Here is an 18,545-nt window from a genome sequence, read left to right on the forward strand (position 1 = left end):
AGACAAGCTGGGGGCTGCTGTCCCCACGGAGGCAGGCACACGCGGCCACGGTTTGGCCCCAACTCATTCAGTAGATGCTAGACTAACAGCTTTAAAAACTGTACTTGTTCTTAACCAGACACACACACTCACACACTCACACACATTCACACTCACATGCAATCACTCACAGCCCAAACTCACATACACACACTCACACACTCATCCATTCATAACTCAGTCATACACCCACTCACTCACACTCACACACAGTCACATACACCCACTCACTCACAGACACACACTCACAGCCCTCTCACACCCACGCACCCACTGTCACACACTCACACTCACACACCCATACGCATCCACCATCTGGGGTGGGAGGAGGAGGGATTCTGTCTTTGCTGGGGTCGCCCTGCAGCTTTGAAAGCTGCCCGCCTCCCCCCACTGAAATCCTTTCGAGTTCCACTATGAATACACCCCCGGCTGCAGCCGCGGTCACGGATCGCCCGCCTCAACAGCCCACGATGACGAGGGTGACTCAGCTCGTTAGCTGCCGTGGCCGGCCCCGGCCTCTGGGGGTGTGACTGCGACCTCCCTGGGGAAGGTTCTGAGACGAGACCAACCCCGTCACAGGTGGCCTGGGTGTCACCTCGAGTGTCCATCAACCCGAGGCGGCCGATGGCACACGGACCCCGAGGGGGAGGGGGCGGGGGAGGGGAGGGGGAGGGAGAGGGCGGGAGGGGGCGGGGCGGCCATACGCCAGGACCCACACCCCCCGGGCTGGACAACACAGCCAGGGGTGTGCCCCACCCTCACGCCTCTGGGCTCCGCAAGTCCCTCCGAGGACACCCTGAGCCTGAGGGCCTGGCGGGAAGGTCTCCTATGAAGGGCGCCCCCACTTCCCTGCCAGCTCCTCCGGGGTGTCTGCAGTCACCCCGAAAAGGACACGCCCTGCACGGCTGGCCCTGAAGGCGAAGCTGCCGATGCCACAGACCCCGTCACGGCCTCATCCGCGAGGGGACCGGAGGGAGGTTAGGGGAAGCCATGGCTGACCAGGGGGAGGCACCTGGGATCCCACAGGCACCCGAGAGCCCAGGCTCGGACCTGTGACCACGTCTCCCGCTGAGAAGATTAACGGCCTCGGTCGGCGGTCAGCGCCCCGAGGAGGGACATGGAGTCGCACACCCGCCGGGGCAGCACAGGGCCCAGACGGGATGGCCCCGGTCCTGGGGATCCGACAGGAAGGGGCGCCGCCTGTCTGACCCTGAACGCCGCCCCGAGCACGACTGGTGCCGTGAAAGTAGAAACGCAGACGCCAGCTCCTCACGGGATCCGAGCTGCAAGGCCTCCCGAAGTTTCACAAAGGGACCCGTCTTCCGGGACTCCCCCACATTTCCTGGGTAAGCAGCAGGCCTGGGGGTGCAGCCCAACACAGACCTTCCGGCGCGATCAGCAGTGACGGGCGGCCTGCCCGGTCAATCACATCTCGACAATAGCACCTGGATGCAATGAACTGAGCGGGGGTTCGCCAGGGCAGGCGCCCCAAAAGCCACAGAGGCAATGCCAGGCCGCGTGGGCGGCTGGAAGGAAGTTGGTTTCACGCCTTCCTCCAAGGCCCGGCATGCGTGACCACAGATGTGAGACCACAGATGTGAGACCACAGATGTGAGACCACAGATGTGAGACCACAGATGCGAGACCACAGAGCGCGGAGGGCGTGCCCGCGGGAAGACCGGCGTTCAGCAGGAGCAGAGAGCATCTCCCGGCTTCGTGATGAACTCAGAGCAGCGCGGGTCGCAGGGAGGAAGCGAGAGGGCTCGCCAGGCCTGTCTTTCCCGGGCCCCCTAACTGCTGCGCTGCTCTGCCCCTGCCCCTGCTACCACCCTCCCGCGGCTGGGGGCGGGGCCTGTCTTTTGGGAACGAGAGGGGGAAGTCTCCCCCGTTTACACAGCAGAGCTCATGAGGGCAGCTCCTGGCAACATGACGGAGCCCGGGGCTGAGTCAATGCAGAGCGCAAGTCCCGTCTCACCGCCCGCAGGCCCCCGGGACCCTCCGGTGCCCGCCCAGGGGGCTGAGGCCTGTCGCTGGGACCGCGAGCCCTGACTCCCTGGGACCGTCCTGCTGGTGGGAACCCAGACCCGGGCCCTGCCAGGGAGGAGAGCGCAGAGCGGGGGCTCAGGGCGCAGAGCGCTTTGTGCAGTGGTGGGAATTCTCACCAAACCACCGCTTAGCTGAAATACGTTCACCAGCACCCCCGCCAGCGGGAGGGCCAGGCCCGGGGAGGGTCGGAGGTCGCGGTGCCAGGACAGGAGTGGAAGTAACAGCTGTGCACGAGCGCGGAATCCTCACCAGCCCCCCCCCCCCCCCGCCCCCGGCCCGGGTGCTGGGACCCTCCGCACGGCCTGATACACCTGCACGCAGGGCCCCTTCCCTCCCCTTCCCTCCTCCCCTCCCCCACCCAAGCAGGCTGGCCCGGACCTGCTCATCAGAGGGCTCTCCCCACCTTCCGGGTTCGTACCTGGGCATTTCCGCCCAGCCGGCCTGCAGGAGGCAGCCAATCCATGATTCCCTCTCATCATGGATGTTTCTATCTCTCTCCCTCTCCTTCTCCTCTGAAATCAATACAAATATTTGTTAAATATATATACACACGGGCATCCCTGGCGTCTTCTGTGTGAAAGCAGTCAGTGACCCCGCAATGACCCCATAAATCCTCCGGCCTCCCTCCTGCTGCTGGGAACCCGGACCCCGTGGGACCCCGTGGGACCCTGTGGGACCCGGCCAGCGCAGACAGAGCGGGCGGGAGGGGCAGGGATTCCCCGGGCGGAGGACACGGACGGCGGGAGGCGTGTGCGCGTCTGCACCCACGTGTGCCCGGGGCGGGCTGCCTGGCAATCGCCCGGTGAAACTGTGCACCAAGCACTGATTCGTTTAAAAAAAAAACACCGAGCCGTTTGTCCATCACTTTCATTACCCTCTCCCAGGTGTGACTGCGAGCGCGGCCACAGGCTGGGCACCGAGCTAACAGGAAGGCCTTGTCTCACAGCCAGAAGCTATGAGTCTGATGTGCAGACGCCGCCCTGTCCCCGTCTCTCCCCCTGCTCCTCCCTCTGTGCCCGGCTGTGTCCTAATGTCCTCTCCTTCTAAGGACACCAGCAGCGTGGATCAGGGCTCACCAGGGACCTCATTCAACTTGCTCACCTCTAAAGGCCCATCTCCAATACAGCACATTCTGAGCACCAGGGGTCAGGGCCTCCACAGAGGAGGGAGGGGGTGCAGAGCTCAGGCCATCACCCCCGGAAAACCCCTCACAATCTCAGTGACAAGGGAGAGAACCACGAATCCACTGGGGCGGAGACTCGCCAACACCCCTGACGTCACGAGGAGACTAGGAACGGGCTCAGGGTCCCGGGCCCTGCGGTTCTTTCCCCTCCGGCTCCTGTTTCCTGCGGGTAAATGTCACCATGCTGTTGGACGTTATTAACTTTTCTACACATTAAACACATATATATACCCATCCTCAGGTGAGGGTTTTCTTAAAAAGACATTTTTATCTTTACGTAAAGACAAGACTGCCCTGACCGGTTTGGCTCAGTGGATAGAGCGTCGGCCTGTGGACTGAAGGGTCCCAGGTTTGATTCTGGTCAAGGGCATGTACCTGGGTTGCGGGCACATCCCCAGTGGGGGTGTGCAGGAGGCAGCTGATCAATGTTTCTCTCTCACTGATGTTTCTGATTCTCTATCCCTCTCCCTTACCCTCTGTAAAAAATCAATAAAATATATTTAAAAAAAAAAAAAAAAAAAAAGACAAGATTGCTAGGGCCCGGCCAGCGTGGCTCAGTGGCTGAGTGTTGACCTATGAACCAGGAGGTCAGGGCACAGGCCAGGTTGTGGGCTCCATCCCCAGTGGGGGGCGTGCAGGAGGCAGCCGGTCCGTGATTCTCCCTCATCACTGATGTCTCTCTCTCCCTCTCCCTTCCCCTCTGACATCAATAAAAATGTATTTAAAAAGGAAGAGTTGAGAGCACACACAGCATTCAACGCTCACGCTGGACTCGACAGGGGCCTCCGGGTGCAGACCTATCAGTCAGGCAGTCAGCGCAGGCCACGCGAGCTGGGTAAACACCCACGCTGGCCGGGGGCCCACTGAGCGAGCTAAATGATCTACTGGAGCTGCCCATAAACATAAAAGGAATGAGCCATCTGGACCGCGGCCACGACTCGTCGACCCGTAGTGTGAAAGCAAATAAAAGGCCCACGTGCGGCCGGCCACCAGCCACAGAACTCTCGGACGGACCCAGCCCCTGAGGACGCACTGAGCAGGCAGGACTCTGCAGGCCTCGTCCCGCGTCAGCCGCCGGCCCTGGCCCGAGGAAGGTCCTCCCGGCTCCCTTCCGCGAGGGAAGCCCTTGGCGCTTAGGAACATGCCCCCGGCACCAGTGGGTCCAGCGCAGCCGCCAGGACTCGAACCCACAGCCGAGCTGCTTCGCCCCTGGCTGCCCGGCGGGTAACTCAGCAAGAACCAGAGCAAGACAAGTGATCTGACTTCCCACACTGGCCACTTACAGTGGGGCCTTGACTTACGAGTTTAATTCGTTCCTTGACGGAGCTCATTAAGGAGCTCGTTAACTCAAATTACTCTGTCAACTCAAAGTAAAAAACCGGCCGAGAGACAGCTCGTATCTCGGAAAAACTTGTTCGTCGGGACACTCATACGTCAAGGCCCCACTGTATTTATTTTTTAAATATATTTATTGATGTCAGAGAGGAAGGAAGAGGGAGAGAGATAGAAACATCGATGATGAGAGAGAATCATGGACCGGCTGCCTCCTGCACGCCCCCCACTGGGGATCGAGCCCACAAACCTGGCCTGTGCCCTGACCGGGAATCGAACCCTGACCTCCTGGTTCCTAGGTCGACGTTCAACCACTGAGCCACGGCAGCTGGGCTCCACACCGGTCACTTTAAAAGCAGAATTTCCAAATCTCTGCATCACTCGGCTGCTACTGAGACACCTGGGCCGTGGGTCCCAGTGTGTGGAAGTGGCTCAGTGCAGCCAGGATCTGAGAGGAAGATGGAGCCAGCCCCTCTGCAGGGTGGGACAGTGTAAGGAAGAGGGTGACGTAGAATCTCAAACACCAGCTGACAGACCTGTGACTGACCAGGCCCCTGGCTCTGAGGCAGCTAGAACTCCACGGGGAGGGCCTGCCAGCCCTGCCGGCTCCTGACACAGAAACACGCCTGGAGGGGCTGTTCAGGGTGGGAACCCGGACCCCACGGCCCCCCACCTGTGTGCTCTGGAATCAAGGCAGCGGCTCCTCCTGATGCGCCAGGGGCTGCAGCCGCCCCAGGGGCACCTCGGACCAGCCGGTCTCCCCAGAGGGGACGCCTCCTTCTCCCCGGCTGCTTAGGAGGCACCGTGTTCCCACCTGGTTCAAACGCCCACAGCAGCCCTGCCTGAAGGCGACAATCGATCGGTGTTTGAAAGAGGAAACGCATGACCCTTTCCAAGGGTCAGGTGGAGGTAATGCTTTTATTTATTAAACTGGTTATAATACCGTGGTAATTAGCTAGTTATTAATAATAGAAACAGCCCGGCTGGCATGGCTCAGTGGCTGAGCATCAACCTATGAACCAGGAGGTCATGGCTCGATTCCTGGTCAGGGCACACACCTGGGTTGTGGGCTTGATCCCCTGTGTGGCGCATGAAGAAGGCAGCCGGTCAATGAGTCTCTCTCATCATGATGTTTCTATCTCTCTCCCTCTCTCTCTAAACAGTCAATAAAATATATTTAAATACGCCGAAACCAGTTTGGCTCAGTGGATAAAGCGTCGGCCTGCGGACTGAAAGGTCCCAGGTTCGATTCCGGTCAGGGGCATGTGTCTGGGTTGCGGGCATATCCCCGGTGGGGGATGTGCAGGAGGCGGCTGATTGATGTTTCTAACTCTCTATCTCTCTCCCTTTCTCTCTGTAAAAAATCAATAAAATATATTAAAAATATATATATATAAATACAATCCTATATAATAAAAGGCTAATATGCAAATCGACTGAACAGCAGAAGGACTGGCTGCTATCACACACACTGACCACCAGGGGGCAGACGCCAGGCTCACAGCTGGTGAGCACAGCAGCCGTGGCAGGAGCCTCTTCCACCTCCACGGCAGCGCTAAGGATGTCTGACTGTGGGGAATGGGCCTAAGCCATCAGTCGGACATCCCCCGAGGGCTCCCAGACTGTGAGAGGGCCCAGGCCGGGCTGAGGGCACCCCCCAAGTGCACGAATTTCATGCACGGGGCCCCTAGTAAAAACAATAATAGGACTGGAGCCAAGGGGAGGCCGGGCATTATAAAGCAGCATATTCTTTAGGCAGCTTCACCAGGAAGCTGCAATTCCACTCTCCCCAGGGCACCACGGGCCATTCCCTGCGGATTCCTGGGGGAAAGTGTCCAACAAAGGAGAGATGGATGCATGGGCAGTGACACAGGGAAGATGCCGGTCAGTCAAAACGAGAACAGAGATCACTGGGGGGAGGGGGGGGGGCCATGCAAGGCCGTGAACATTTGGGGACAGATAATCCCCCTACAAGGAGGCCCTCTCGCACTGGCTCTTGGCGCACCTGGCTCTCTGGCCCCTTGGGTTCTGCTCCTGCTTCCTGGCATTCGCCTGTGTTCCCTCCACAGTCCTGCGCACCCCACACACAAGGGGCTGGCGGCCGGCAACGGGAGCCACGGAGCCAGCCTGATGCTGGCCAGACTGTGCGGACCAGGAAGGGAAACTCCAGGCATCGGCGTTGGCCTTAGCACCGGCGTTGGCCTTAGCTCTGCTGGAAGCAAAGTGGGACGAAGGGAAGCAGGTCGCTGGAAACTCGGGGGGCGATTCCAGACTCACCCGGACGCGCCTTGGCAGCTTGGACAGAAACCAGGACACAGCCCAGGGGCTGATCGGGGCGCCCGACACAGGGTGAGAGCCGGGATCCGCAGGCGACAAGGGGACTGAGCGATCCCGGGTCTGGCAGCGCGGCAGCAGATGCGAGTCTGATTCTAGACGAGGAGGGCGGACCACGCGTGGGGAACTGGGGTGGCGAGGACCCAGGAGAACCAAACCGGAAGGGGCACCGGGCTGGTCGGGAGATGAATCAAAGAGCAGCGGGGGTGGGACCCACAGGGGCTGCTGAGGCCGGACAGGGGCCTCAGGGGGGACCAGCCCTGCCAACACCCTGACCTCAGGGTCCCCGTTGCGTGTGGGCCCCGCAGGGCCCCCTGGCGGTGGACGGAGCACAGGCCAAGGCAAGGAAGCAGGAGCAGAACCTGAGGGGCCACTGACTCCGTGTGAGCCTTGGAAGTCCTTTTCCTCGGGATTCGCAGGAACCCCACTCCCACCAGCCTCTGGGGACAAGGAGGGCCCCCCAATCCCAGTGACCACAGGGAGAGCCGACCTCACGTGCACAAGACACGGCCTTCGAGGGAGAAATGCTGTTTAAAAGGACATCACGCAAACGGAGACTTCCCACGGACAGGGCGTGAGTGAGGAGAGGGGGAGCCGCTGGCCGCTTCGCCGTCCCTCCCCGGTCCCTCCCCTGCCTGGGCCTCGGGCAACCTTCCTTTCCACAGCGAAGAGGTCCTAGACATGCCCCCCCAAAACCTGACACGTCAGGCTTCGAGCTCCAAAATTAGCTCCAATCCAAGAGCGGTTCTGCCCCAGGCGCAACAGGGAAAATCGATATTCTATTCTCACCTCGCAGGACGCCTGGCAGCCCATGTGGCTGGGAAGGCACAGGAATAAAGTCACTTATTGGGGGGCACGGAAAGAACTGGACGCACAGAAATGTGGCCGATGGTAATTCACCAAACTTCTCCGCCAACCCTGGGATCTAAAGAGCCGGGCGATGGCCGGCCCAGGTCAGCAGGCAGAGAGCCGGGCGATGGCCGGCCCGGGTCAGCAGGCAGAGAGCCGGGCGATGGCCGGCCCGGGTCAGCAGGCAGAGAGCCGGGCGATGGCCGGCCCGGGTCAGCAGGCAGAGAGCCGGGCGATGGCCGGCCCGGGTCAGCAGGCAGAGAGCCGGGCGATGGCCGGCCCGGGTCAGCAGGCAGAGAGCCGGAGGTGGAGGCCAAGCTGGGCAGAACTGGGAACAAGCACCTCGCCCCGGGGTGACCCCCCCACCTCCCAGCACATCACCTGTCCTGCGGTTGAGCCCCTGCCCTTTCCTCCCTAAAGATAACATCGGCCTCAGTTGCATTGCAGCTCCAGGCCCAGAAAAGCAGCAAAACCAGACAGGTGACACCCCCCCCCCCCGCCCCCCCGTGGCTGCCTCAGGACCAGCTGCGCTGATGAATGACCCCGGCCCTGGCGCCCACCAATCAGTGGAGACCACGATCCTGAAAGAGCAAAACAGCTGGGAGCTGATGGACATTGTTAAGACGCCCCCCTGAGCCCAGCGGTGAGGCTCAGCTGTTGAGCACTGACCCAGGAACCAGGGGGTCAGGGTTCAAGTCCCGGTCAGGGCACAGGCCCGGGGTGCGGGCTCGATCCCCAGTGGGGGCGTGCAGGAGGCAGCCGATCGATGGTTCTCTCTCATCGCTGATGTTTCCCTCTCTCTCTCCCTGCCTCTCTCTCTACGAAGAATATGAAGAAGCCACACAGACGCTGGTGGGAGCGGGAGGTGCGGCGCAGGCTGGTCCTAACCCGTGTGAGGCGGGTAAGACGGGGAGGGGCATCTGGGCTGCGGAGGACCCCCGAGAAGCCGGGCCCCAGCCCCACAGGCCCCGGCCCAGGCTTCCAGTGCCCAGAAGGGAACTCCCCGTAACTCCTGGCTGAGTGAGACGGAGGCTGCAGGAGTCCCGGGTGTTCCCCTTAAAGGGCCACACATGGGCTTACCCGGACCCACTCCCTCTGATGCATGTGTGCACGTGGAACTTAAATATAAATCAGGACATTGTGCTAAAGTAACTTTTTGGCAGCAGACTTCCTTTTTTTTTCATTGATTTCAGAAAGGAAGGGAGAGGGAGAGAGAGATAGAAACATCAATGAGAGAGAATCACGGGCCGGCTGCCTCCTGCACGCCCCCCACTGGGGATGGAGCCCGCATCCATCCTGTGCCCTGACCAGGAATCGAACCCTGACCCCCTGGTTCATAGGTCAGTGCTCAACCCCTGAGCCCGCTGGCCGGGCAGTGGCAGACTTTCCTCATGCAGGAAGCGGGGGGACTGTGGGGGCCCCGTCGGCTCCACTCCCAGCCTCAGGACTCCCTTTGCACCGAGAGGAGAGCCTCTGGGAGGGGAGCGAGGACCTGGGCGGAAAGGGCAGCACACCCAGCAGCCCCGGGGTCTCCGTGTCAAACTCCCTCAGCTACTCATCACAACAGGCCTCCCGCCTGCACGTCCTGCTCGTGCCGGGGCCTGGGCTAGACCCGCTTCTCCTGGGGCTCCGTCTGGCTGAGGGGCCTCGGGGTGGACACTGGACCGAGGAAGTGCCCGGGGAGCTGAGCGGGAGCCCGGGGAGAGCTGGCTGGTCAGGGCCAGGGTCTGCCGGCATCTGATCGGAGCTCCGCCTCCGGGAAGCCCAGGATGGAGATACGGGATGGAGATAAGAGAAGGGCTGTCTCCCGACCTGGGCTCTAGGGGAGTGACTGCGGCCTGGCTTTCCCGGGAGCGCGTTCTCCATTCCAGGCCAAGGTTCAATCAGACCAGCGGTTCTCAACCTGTGGGTCGCCACCCCTTTGGGGGTCGAACGACCCTTTCACAGGGGTCGCCTAAGACCATCGGAAAACACATCTATAATTACATATTGTTTTTGTGATTCATCACTATGCTCTAATTATGTTCAATGTGTAACAATGAAAATACATCCTGCATATCAGATATTTACATGACGACTCATAGCAGTAGCAACATGACAGTGATGAAGTAGCCACGAGATAATGTTATGGTTGGGGGTCACCACATGAGGAGCTGTGTGAAAGGGTCGCGGCATCAGGAAGGTTGGGAACCGCTGACTCAGACCAGCGATGCCTCGGTTCCCGTTGAACATGTGCCTGAGGCACGAGGGGCCAGGCCTGTTGGGGAAGCACATTCCAGAACCCGGGCCCCCAGGACCGCATTTTGTTCCGGTGCAAACCCCACTCGTGAGCGGCAGCTGCGGCGTCAGCCAGGCCGACCCACGGAAGCCGGCACCGCCCTCCAGAGGGAGCGCGCGGTTCTTCCCCGAGACCTTTCTTCCGGGTCGGCGAACCTGTCACCGTTTCTTCCGGGTCAGCGAACCTGTCACCGAACGGGTCACCGGGAGCCGCTCCATCCGGCGCCGAGCGCACGAGAGCAGCCATTTCTCTCCGATAACCAGCCGTGGGCTCCCGTCCGCCAGGCTCCTGGGGGCGCGTTTCGTTAAAGGCAGAGACACGTCAGCTAATATACGTCGTTTTCCCGGGGTCAGCTATAACTACTTTAAGAATAAAAGTTTAAACACTTCCTTTTAATTACTTACTTTAACGTACATGTTCTTAAACGTTAGTCTCTTTTACCCAGTACTTAGTGTCCTAGGGCCCTTCAGACCCGTCCGGCCACAGGGATATTCGAGTTTTGGAAGCGACACCCTGTGCCTTTCACGTCCAAGGCCAGTGCGGCTACTGCGCCTTAAAGGGAGGGGTCTCTCCAGGAGACCCCCACCGTCCGAGCCAGGCCCACGGTCAGGTCGACCAGTTAGCCCAGCTCTATCCACACAACATCCCCGAGAGGACGCCCTGGAAGTGCCCCGCACAACGGGGAGCCGGGAGCCCAGCTAGAGCCACGTGGGGCCACAAGGCCTCCAGGGCTCCGGGGGTCAGACCCAGACTTGGGCTCCCCACGGCGGGTAGAGAGGGACCTGGGTGGGTGGCTGGGGCGGGGAGCTGCCCACCTTCGTTATGGGGCTGGGCTGGACACGGGGAAAGGCCCCGGGTCTGGCCCTGTCTCTCTCAGGCAGTGGTGGACGCCAGACCCACGGCCCAGGTTGCGTTTAGGGAGCTGAAGAGCTCGCAGGCCCAGGAACTGCCCTCAGCATGTCCAAGGCCACACCCCTTCCGGGCAGCCCCACCCAGCGAGGGGCTTGTAGAGGTAACGGCCAGTCCCCTCAGCTGCCTCCGCCTCTGAAGGAGCATCTGAGTTCCAGGGCTCACCTGGGGCGGCAGGGCCTTCCCTTCACACCGCCCTGGAGCCCAGCTTCCCCCTCTGGGCAGTGCTGCTTCCCCGTCCTCCCCCTCCTCCTCGTCGTCCTTCCTCCTTCTCCTCCTGGTCCTTCCTCCTCCTCCTCCCCCTCCCCCCTCCCCTCTGAGATGCTCCTCCTGAATTCATTACCTAAAACCCCTTGGCCTCCCCCTCAAGGCCTGTGTACCAGCAAGTCACCGGCAACGCCATCCTAACCATCTAGGAAGGTGATGTGGGACGGACTGTGTCCCACCAAAGGGCACATTCAAGTCGAGCCCCCGGTCCTGTAAGTGTGACCTTATTGGAAATGGGGCCTTTGCAGATGTCCTCAAGTTCAGATGAGGTCCTACTGGATGAGGTTGGGCCCTAAATCCTATCACGGTGACCGTGCTAGGAAGGAGGAAGGAGCTCTGGAGACAGGCGACCCACAGAGGGAAGAGCCACGTGGACACAGGGGCAGAGGTTGCAGTGATGCAGCCACAAGCCAAGGACTGTTGGCAGCCACCTGAAGCCGGACAGAGAGTTCTCCCCTCGAACCTTCCAGGAGCAGGGCTCAGTGGGGTCCTTGTTTGGGGACTTCTGACCTCCAGAGCCGTGAGAGAATAAGTCTCTATTTGTTGTTTGTTTGATTAATATATTTTTATTGCTTTCAGAGAGGACGGGAGAGGGAGAGAAACATCAATGATGAGAGACTCATTGACTGGCCGCCTCCTGCACGCCCCACACTGGGGATCGAGCCTGCAACCCAGGCACGTGCCCTGATCAGGAATCGAACCCTGACCTCCCAGTTTGTAGGTCAATGCTCAACCACCGAGCCACACCGGCCGGGCACATCTCTATTGTTTTAAGCGCCCCGGTCGGTGATCACTGTCATGGCAGCCCCAGCAATAGATGAGAGAAGGTCAGTGGGAACCTCGTCAGGGCGGGCCCGTGTCTCCCGCCCGGGGCCCCTGCAGGCTCTGAGGGGAAAGGCCAGAGGACCCTAGTGGACCACGAACACGACACGCTGCGTGGGCAGCAGCGGCCAAGGACGGGCCACGCGCTCTCCGCCTCGAACAGGCACCAGCCTGCTGGGCCCCGGGGGTCCCCTCCTTCCTACGTCCATCCTCCCAGCCAGCAGCGCCACCCGAGAGCGTGGAACTCCAGGCAGCACCTGGCCGTGGCCGGAGCCCAGGCCGACCCGGGGAGAGGTGTGTTTGCTAAAATAAGGCCAGGCCACGGGTGACCTGCGGGTTCCCATCAGCCAGGAGAGCAGGTTGCTCAGTGACCATGGATATTCGAGAGGGGTGTCTACTCCCAGGTACATGACACTTGCCCCCCACCCCCAGAGGGCACTGGCCTCCCAGCTCCTGGGGCGGACACAGCCGCCACCCCCCACACCTTCTGGGGGGTGACCTCCGGGAGGATGACCGCCACTCAGCACTGGAGCCTGCCGTAAACCCAGGCGGCATCCGGTCCGTGGGCGGCACCCAGCACGCGTGTGGACTCGACACCTTCTGAGGTCCGAGGGCCTGGGTGCCAGCGAGCACTAAGAGCCCAGCCCCGTCATTCACAAGCACTGCAGAGAGGGGGGATGGGGGGGGAGTGCCAAGGCCACCGGCCCGGCTGGCCAGGAGCCGCCGAGGATGCTGGGAGCCTCCAGGTCCCCACACAGGTCTCGTTCCTCGGAGCTGCTACCCCGCAATTTCTAGCATAAGAAATACAAATGAAAACACAGGATTCAGCACCTGTTTGTTTCAGAAACACTTGCTAAAAACAGATCTGCCGAAAGGCCACCGCTACAGCGAGTCGTGTTTCCTGCAGGCACGGCCCACGCGGTATTTTTAGTAACTCCTTCCCGCCAGGTAGCGGCGCGTGAGCCACCAGCACTATTAGCGACTTACTAAGCGGCAGCTTTTATTTTCAGTCCCAAACAGCTCGCGCCAGGGAGAGTAATAAACAGGCTGTTTTTAACCAAAGGTTAGAACAAAACACTTACACACCTTCGCCAGCGGGCCGTCCACCCACGCGGCGTCTTAGAGAGAGTGCATCCTGCAGAAGGTAACGCGGCACCGGCTGCTCCCCCTGGGAAACCGCTCTCTTCCTGACACACCTGTGCGCTCTATGAGCCCCTCCAACGACACTGTATCAGTGATTCTGTAAGTGTACCAAGAGCCCTGGCCGGTGGCCCAATCGGCTGCGCATCGTCCGGTCCACCAAAAGGTGGCAGGTTCAACTCCCAGTCAGGGCACATACCTAGGCTGCGGGTTCGATCCCTGGTCGGGATGCATACTGGAGGCAACTCACCGATGTTTCTCTCTCTCTCTCAAATCAATAAAAACAGCTCCTCCGGCGATTTTTGTGTGTCCTAAACGTGCCAGAACTCTGCACTTCGCAGGCCCCAGGAGCCAATGTCAGGGCAGGGAGCACAGCTTCTCTGGGTCTTTCAAAGTCATCGCCCGATACTCCTGCTCAGCAACTTGGCTCTTGGGCTCAAAGCCACGGAGAGTACTTTTCAAAATCTGATTTTCTGATCATTTTCCCTCCTCCAATCGTCCACCCAGGTTCAGTCAGACACTCAGCCCTGACTGAGATCGTGCCAATTACGAGTGTCACATGACCGAGGGAATTCTCCATTTTTAAAGCCACATTAGCAGGGCCTGCTTCACCTCAAAGCTGGAGGACAAAGCCGGTCGCGGCCACAGGCCTCCTTCCTCTCCAAGCAGCAGCAGGGCCCTCCAGACTCAAGTGACTTCCACACAAACAAGTTCAGAGGAAAAGCAGGCAAAACCCTGTCCGGCAGGCGGCGGTGGGAAAGGCAGCCTCTTAGGATTAGGATGAGACTGAAGCCTGCAGTGAAGGTCAGAGAGAGACTGTTTGTCACCTGGACTCGGTCATTCCTGGCAAGCCATGGAGGATCCCGCCTGTCTTTTTGGAAACGTGCACTAAGTTCTCACACACACACACACACACACTCTCCTTCCCCCACTCCAACTTTTTGCCCTGGATCCTGTCAGGGGTGGCCATGGGGGCATACGTCTATTTCTTACTACAGTGTCCATGACTTACTTCCTCTCCCACTGTGGTCTATGTCAGCCGTGGGCAAACTACGGCCCACGGCCGGATCCGGCCCGTTTGAAATGAATAAAACTAAAAAAAAAAAGACCGTACCCTTTTATGTAATGATGTTTACTTTGAATTTATATTAGTTCACACAAACACTCCATCCATGCTTTTGTTCGGGCCTCCGGTCCAGTGTAAGAACGCATTGTGGCCCTCGAGTCAGAAAGTTTACCCACCCCTGGTCTATATCCTTTAGAAAAGGAAAGGAGAAAAGTGAGGTGCTTTCTCCAAAAAGTACACCCCCTTGGGGTGAGAGGCCACCTTGGTTCTGTCACTCAAGACCTCCCCCTGCGTGGCTCACGTGAGCAACCCTCCTCCCGGGGAAACCCCTCTTAATAGCTCACCTTTAAAAAATATATATATACATATATATTAACTGATTTCAGAGAGAGAGAGATGGAAACATCAATGATGAGAATCACTGATTGGCTGCCTCCCGCACGCCCCCCACTGGGGGGATCGAGCCCACAATCCTGGGCATCAAGCCATGGCCGGGCATAGCTCACCTTTTAAAGAGACTGAAAGGCAGCAGGTACGTGAGGGTGACTTCACCTTTGTCTTGGCCTCAACGAGACAACATCCCGAATGGGGGTGGGGGTGATGGGGGGGAGTAAAGGGGGGGTCTCGTGAACTCGGTGCTCCTTCGGGGCAGAGCCACAGATGCACCCCAGCATTTTCACCTCCACCATCTGCCAAGCCCCAGATCTGCTAGTCGCGCACCAGAGGTGCTGGGTGGGGATAAAAGCTGAGCGACACCCACAGTTTCTGGAAAGCTGGCAATTACGGGAGGGAGGACCAGGCTTCTCAGGATCCTCACCACGCCGCGGCTGGAGAAGAGCCGGGCAGGGAAGTCGTCCGCCTCCTCCTACGCTAAGCACCACCGTCCCTCACCACATGGACCTCGGGCCAGCGCAGTCACCCCACAGCCACTCCCAGGCCCGAGAAGCCAGACGGTCACGTAAGAAAGACTCAGGAGGGAGGAAGAGGGGCTCTTGGGCTGCAGGGGGCTCCTCACTTCGACCCCGTCTGGGCAGGAGCTCCCTGCCTGCCAGTGTGCCCAGCACTGAGCCCTGGAACCCAAGGGCCAGGTAGGGACTGAGCGCCGAGTGCCAACAGCCCCAAGTCATGGAGCAAAAGCGCCCGGGGGAGGAGTGGGCACTAGGACAGGCCCCCGATGGATGGGAAGTGGGAGGAGCTAGAGGCAGCCTGGCGGCAGGCGGGTTATGTGCCCTCGCCAGGGACTTGGCCCCTTGCTGTCGGCATAAAGCCTCGCCTCCCCTTGCGACGCTTCACGAGGAACACACACAAGCAGCCTGAATCCTACACGTTTGGAACCAGAATGAAGTTCTACCTCCCTGGCCGACAGGACCTCAAACAGCGACCCCGGGCAGTGAGCCCCTGGGGTTAGGCCCGGCCTCAGGCCTCAGGGCGAAGGGAACGAGGTGGTCCTGGGGGCTGGGAACCAGCCTGTGAACGAGCCCCCCTCCCTCTCGGACTAGAGGGAGGCCTGCGTTTTGCTGTGATTGCTCCTCCTTTGAAGCGCTGCTCCCTTTCAGCGCGGAAATTCCAGCCAGAGGCACTGTTTCGAGAACTCGCTCTACCCCGCTCCTCTCCCAGCACAAAGGGCTGTAGGAACACGGGCAGACGGCCAGGGTGAGGAGGCCTGCACTCAAGTGCAAGGTGTTCCGGGGCTCAGTGGGGAACCAAAGCCAGGGGAGGGGAGCGTGGGGACAGGCGGGGGCCGGCACCTCACGCTGCGGTCAGAGGTCCCTGCACAGCATTCCCAGGGGTTCCCAGATGGGCACAGAATCCCAGGTCCCAGGTGGCAAGGAGGGCAGGGAGCCCACAGACACCCTGCCCACCCCCCACCCCCCATATTGTACTGCGGACGCCTCCTGGGCTCTGGCCCACAGCAGCCACCACGCCAGGCCGGCGGGCAGGACCCCAGCCTGGAGGCCTGGAGCCTGGGAGGCCCTGAGCTTGGGGCAAGTGGCTGGCAGGGGTGGCCCAGGGCCCGCGCTCACCTCGGAAGTCATCGCCTCTCGGGCTTCTTTGCGCGGATCTAAGTTACCACTTGGTCCACCCGGCCACGCCGGCAAGAGTTCACACCAACTAACTTCTGACCGCCCGAGGCTCCAGGCGGCGCCCCGGGTGGGGGTGGGGGTGGGGAATGGGGGGTGTGCTCTTCCTCTGCCTTCTCCTCCCGCAGAAGCAGAAGCCTGAGGACGCCTCCCAGCCCTGCAGCCCGGGCGCCGGCACTTGGGGACCTGCCGGAGCGGACCTTCCACGCAGGCAGTGGGGGCGGGGCGGGGGGCCCCTCAGCAGGAAAACTTCCAGCCGCCGGCGCGCAGGTGGAGAGGGGGCCCCCCTTCCCCCGGGGCCCCGGTGGGGGCGCGGGCTCTGGGCTCCCCCCAGGGCTGGCTGCTCCCCCCCCTCCCTCCCCATGAGCGCGCGCGCACTCCCGCCCTGGCTCCGGCCTCTCCCCCCACCTCCAGCCCCGAAGCCCGAAGCCGAGCCCCCCATCCGCGCCGGTGTCCGCCAGGCGGCGCCGTCCCAGAGCCAAGGGGCGACGGGCGGCTTCCCGGGGAGCCCCAGCCCCCAACTGACTCCAGACCACCCTGCGGAACAGGCCAGGGCCCGGCGCCGGGCCTGCGCACAGGGGGCGCTCCCTCCTCCCGCCCGGACCCCCCACCCCCGCCCGCGGCGCGCTCACCTTCTCGCCGGTCAGCACGTGCAGCCCCTCGCGCACCTTGGCGAAGGAGCCCTCGCCCAGCTTGCGGCTGCCCACCAGGTAGTGGCCCACGCGCTTGTGGTGCTGGAAGTCGCGCAGCCGCTCGCGGGGCACGCCGCTCACCCAGGCGGGCAGGCAGCCCCCCTCGCGGGCCGCGTCCCCGCCGGCCCCGCCGCCCCCCGCCGCCGGCTCGCCCGGCAGCCCGTCCCCCGCCGCCGCCGGCATCGCGCCCGCCGGCTCCTCCTCCGGCTCCGGCTCCCGCTCGGGCTCCGGCTCGGGCTCCTCCCGCCGCCGCCGGCCCGGCCCCGCCGAGCGCGCGCAGACAATAGCGGCCGCCCCGGGCGCCCGGCGCCGGGACCCGCCCCCAACAAGTTCTTCCTCGGCGGGTCGCCCGGCCCCTTCCAGGGCGCGGGCCCCGCCCCGGTGCTGCCCGGGCGGCGGAGGACCGTGGCCCCGCTCGGGGGCGCGGGGGAGCGGCGGGGGGCGGGCCGGTGCCCGGGTCCCGGGTCCCGGATCGCGGCGCCGGTCCGCGCGGGCGAGGGCGCTCCTGGCCGGGCTGCAGGCGCCCTGCGGGCGGCGGCGGGAGGAGCCCCGCTCAGCCCGGAGCTGCGGAAACTCGATCCGCGCGGCGGCGGGACCAGCGAGCTCCCCGCGCGGCCCGGGCGCTTTCAAACCCGCTGGCCCCTCCCTCCCCGCGCGCAGCAGCCGCGCGCCCCCCGCCGGGGAGAGGGAGGGGCCGGGCGGGCGGCGGCGCGGCCTCCGGGCGGCGGACGGGGGGACCCCGCGCGGCCCTCCAGACGCGCGCTCCCGGCCGCCCCGCCAGGGCCGCCTCCTGCGGGTTCCGAGCTGGGCTTCTGGACCTTTCGGCGGTGAAAGCCGCCCCGCGGCCGCGCCCACCGGGGCCGGGAGAGGGAGGAAGGCGCCCCGACCGTGTCCAGCCCGGGCCCGGCGGACGGTAGGCCCTCTGGACCGGGGCGGGCGGACGGATGGACAGATGGGGGCGGGGGCGAGTGGAAAGAAGGGGGGCGGCAGCCTCCTCCCGGGTCGCACGCAGCCAGGACTGCTCCGAGGAGGAGGAGGAGGGGCCGCCTCCATGGGAGCGACCGCAGGACCCGGGCGCTGGCAGCCGCTGCCCGCAGGTCCCCCCCTTGCTCTCGGCCGCGGGCGCCGGCGGAATGGGTCCGGGCCCCGCGCTCCCGGAGGCTGGAGCCGCGCGCCCCTGACCGCCCCTCGCTCACACCCGCCCCGCTGCCCCGACGCCTCCTCGACCCAAACGCGAGGCGTCTCCCTTGGGCGGCTGGCGGGGACGGGAGCGTTTACCGGGGCCACCTGTTGAGCCGCGGGACGAGCGGCGCCAGCGGCTCCCGCACACGCTGCGCCAGCGCCGAGGGAAGCGGGGCTTGCCCAGCTCCTTGCCTTTGACTCCTCGGCAAACAAGCCTGACCTGACCCGGTCCCTGCTCTGAAATGGGGGGGCGGGGGCGCTGTCATTAACCCACGGCCTGGGGGCTCCGACCCGTCCCAAAATGACCCCGGGGGACATCTGTCTT

At 62.5% G+C, this 18,545-nt stretch overlaps 1 protein-coding gene across 1 annotated transcript in view; it reads right to left on the reverse strand.

The window, feature by feature from the left end:
- Positions 1 to 17,221, reverse strand: part of HUNK (hormonally up-regulated Neu-associated kinase) — a 52,152-nt gene extending 34,931 nt beyond the window's left edge. Inside the window, exon 1 of the mRNA XM_036352361.1 lies at positions 16,979 to 17,221. Coding sequence (XP_036208254.1) covers positions 16,979 to 17,221 — 243 coding nt within the window. The remainder of the gene's footprint in view (positions 1 to 16,978) is intronic.
- Positions 17,222 to 18,545: the final 1,324 nt, after the last annotated feature.

The sequence above is a fragment of the Myotis myotis genome, unplaced genomic scaffold, assembly GCF_014108235.1.
Source record: "Myotis myotis isolate mMyoMyo1 unplaced genomic scaffold, mMyoMyo1.p scaffold_m19_p_2, whole genome shotgun sequence".
Lineage (NCBI taxonomy): Eukaryota > Metazoa > Chordata > Mammalia > Chiroptera > Vespertilionidae > Myotis > Myotis myotis.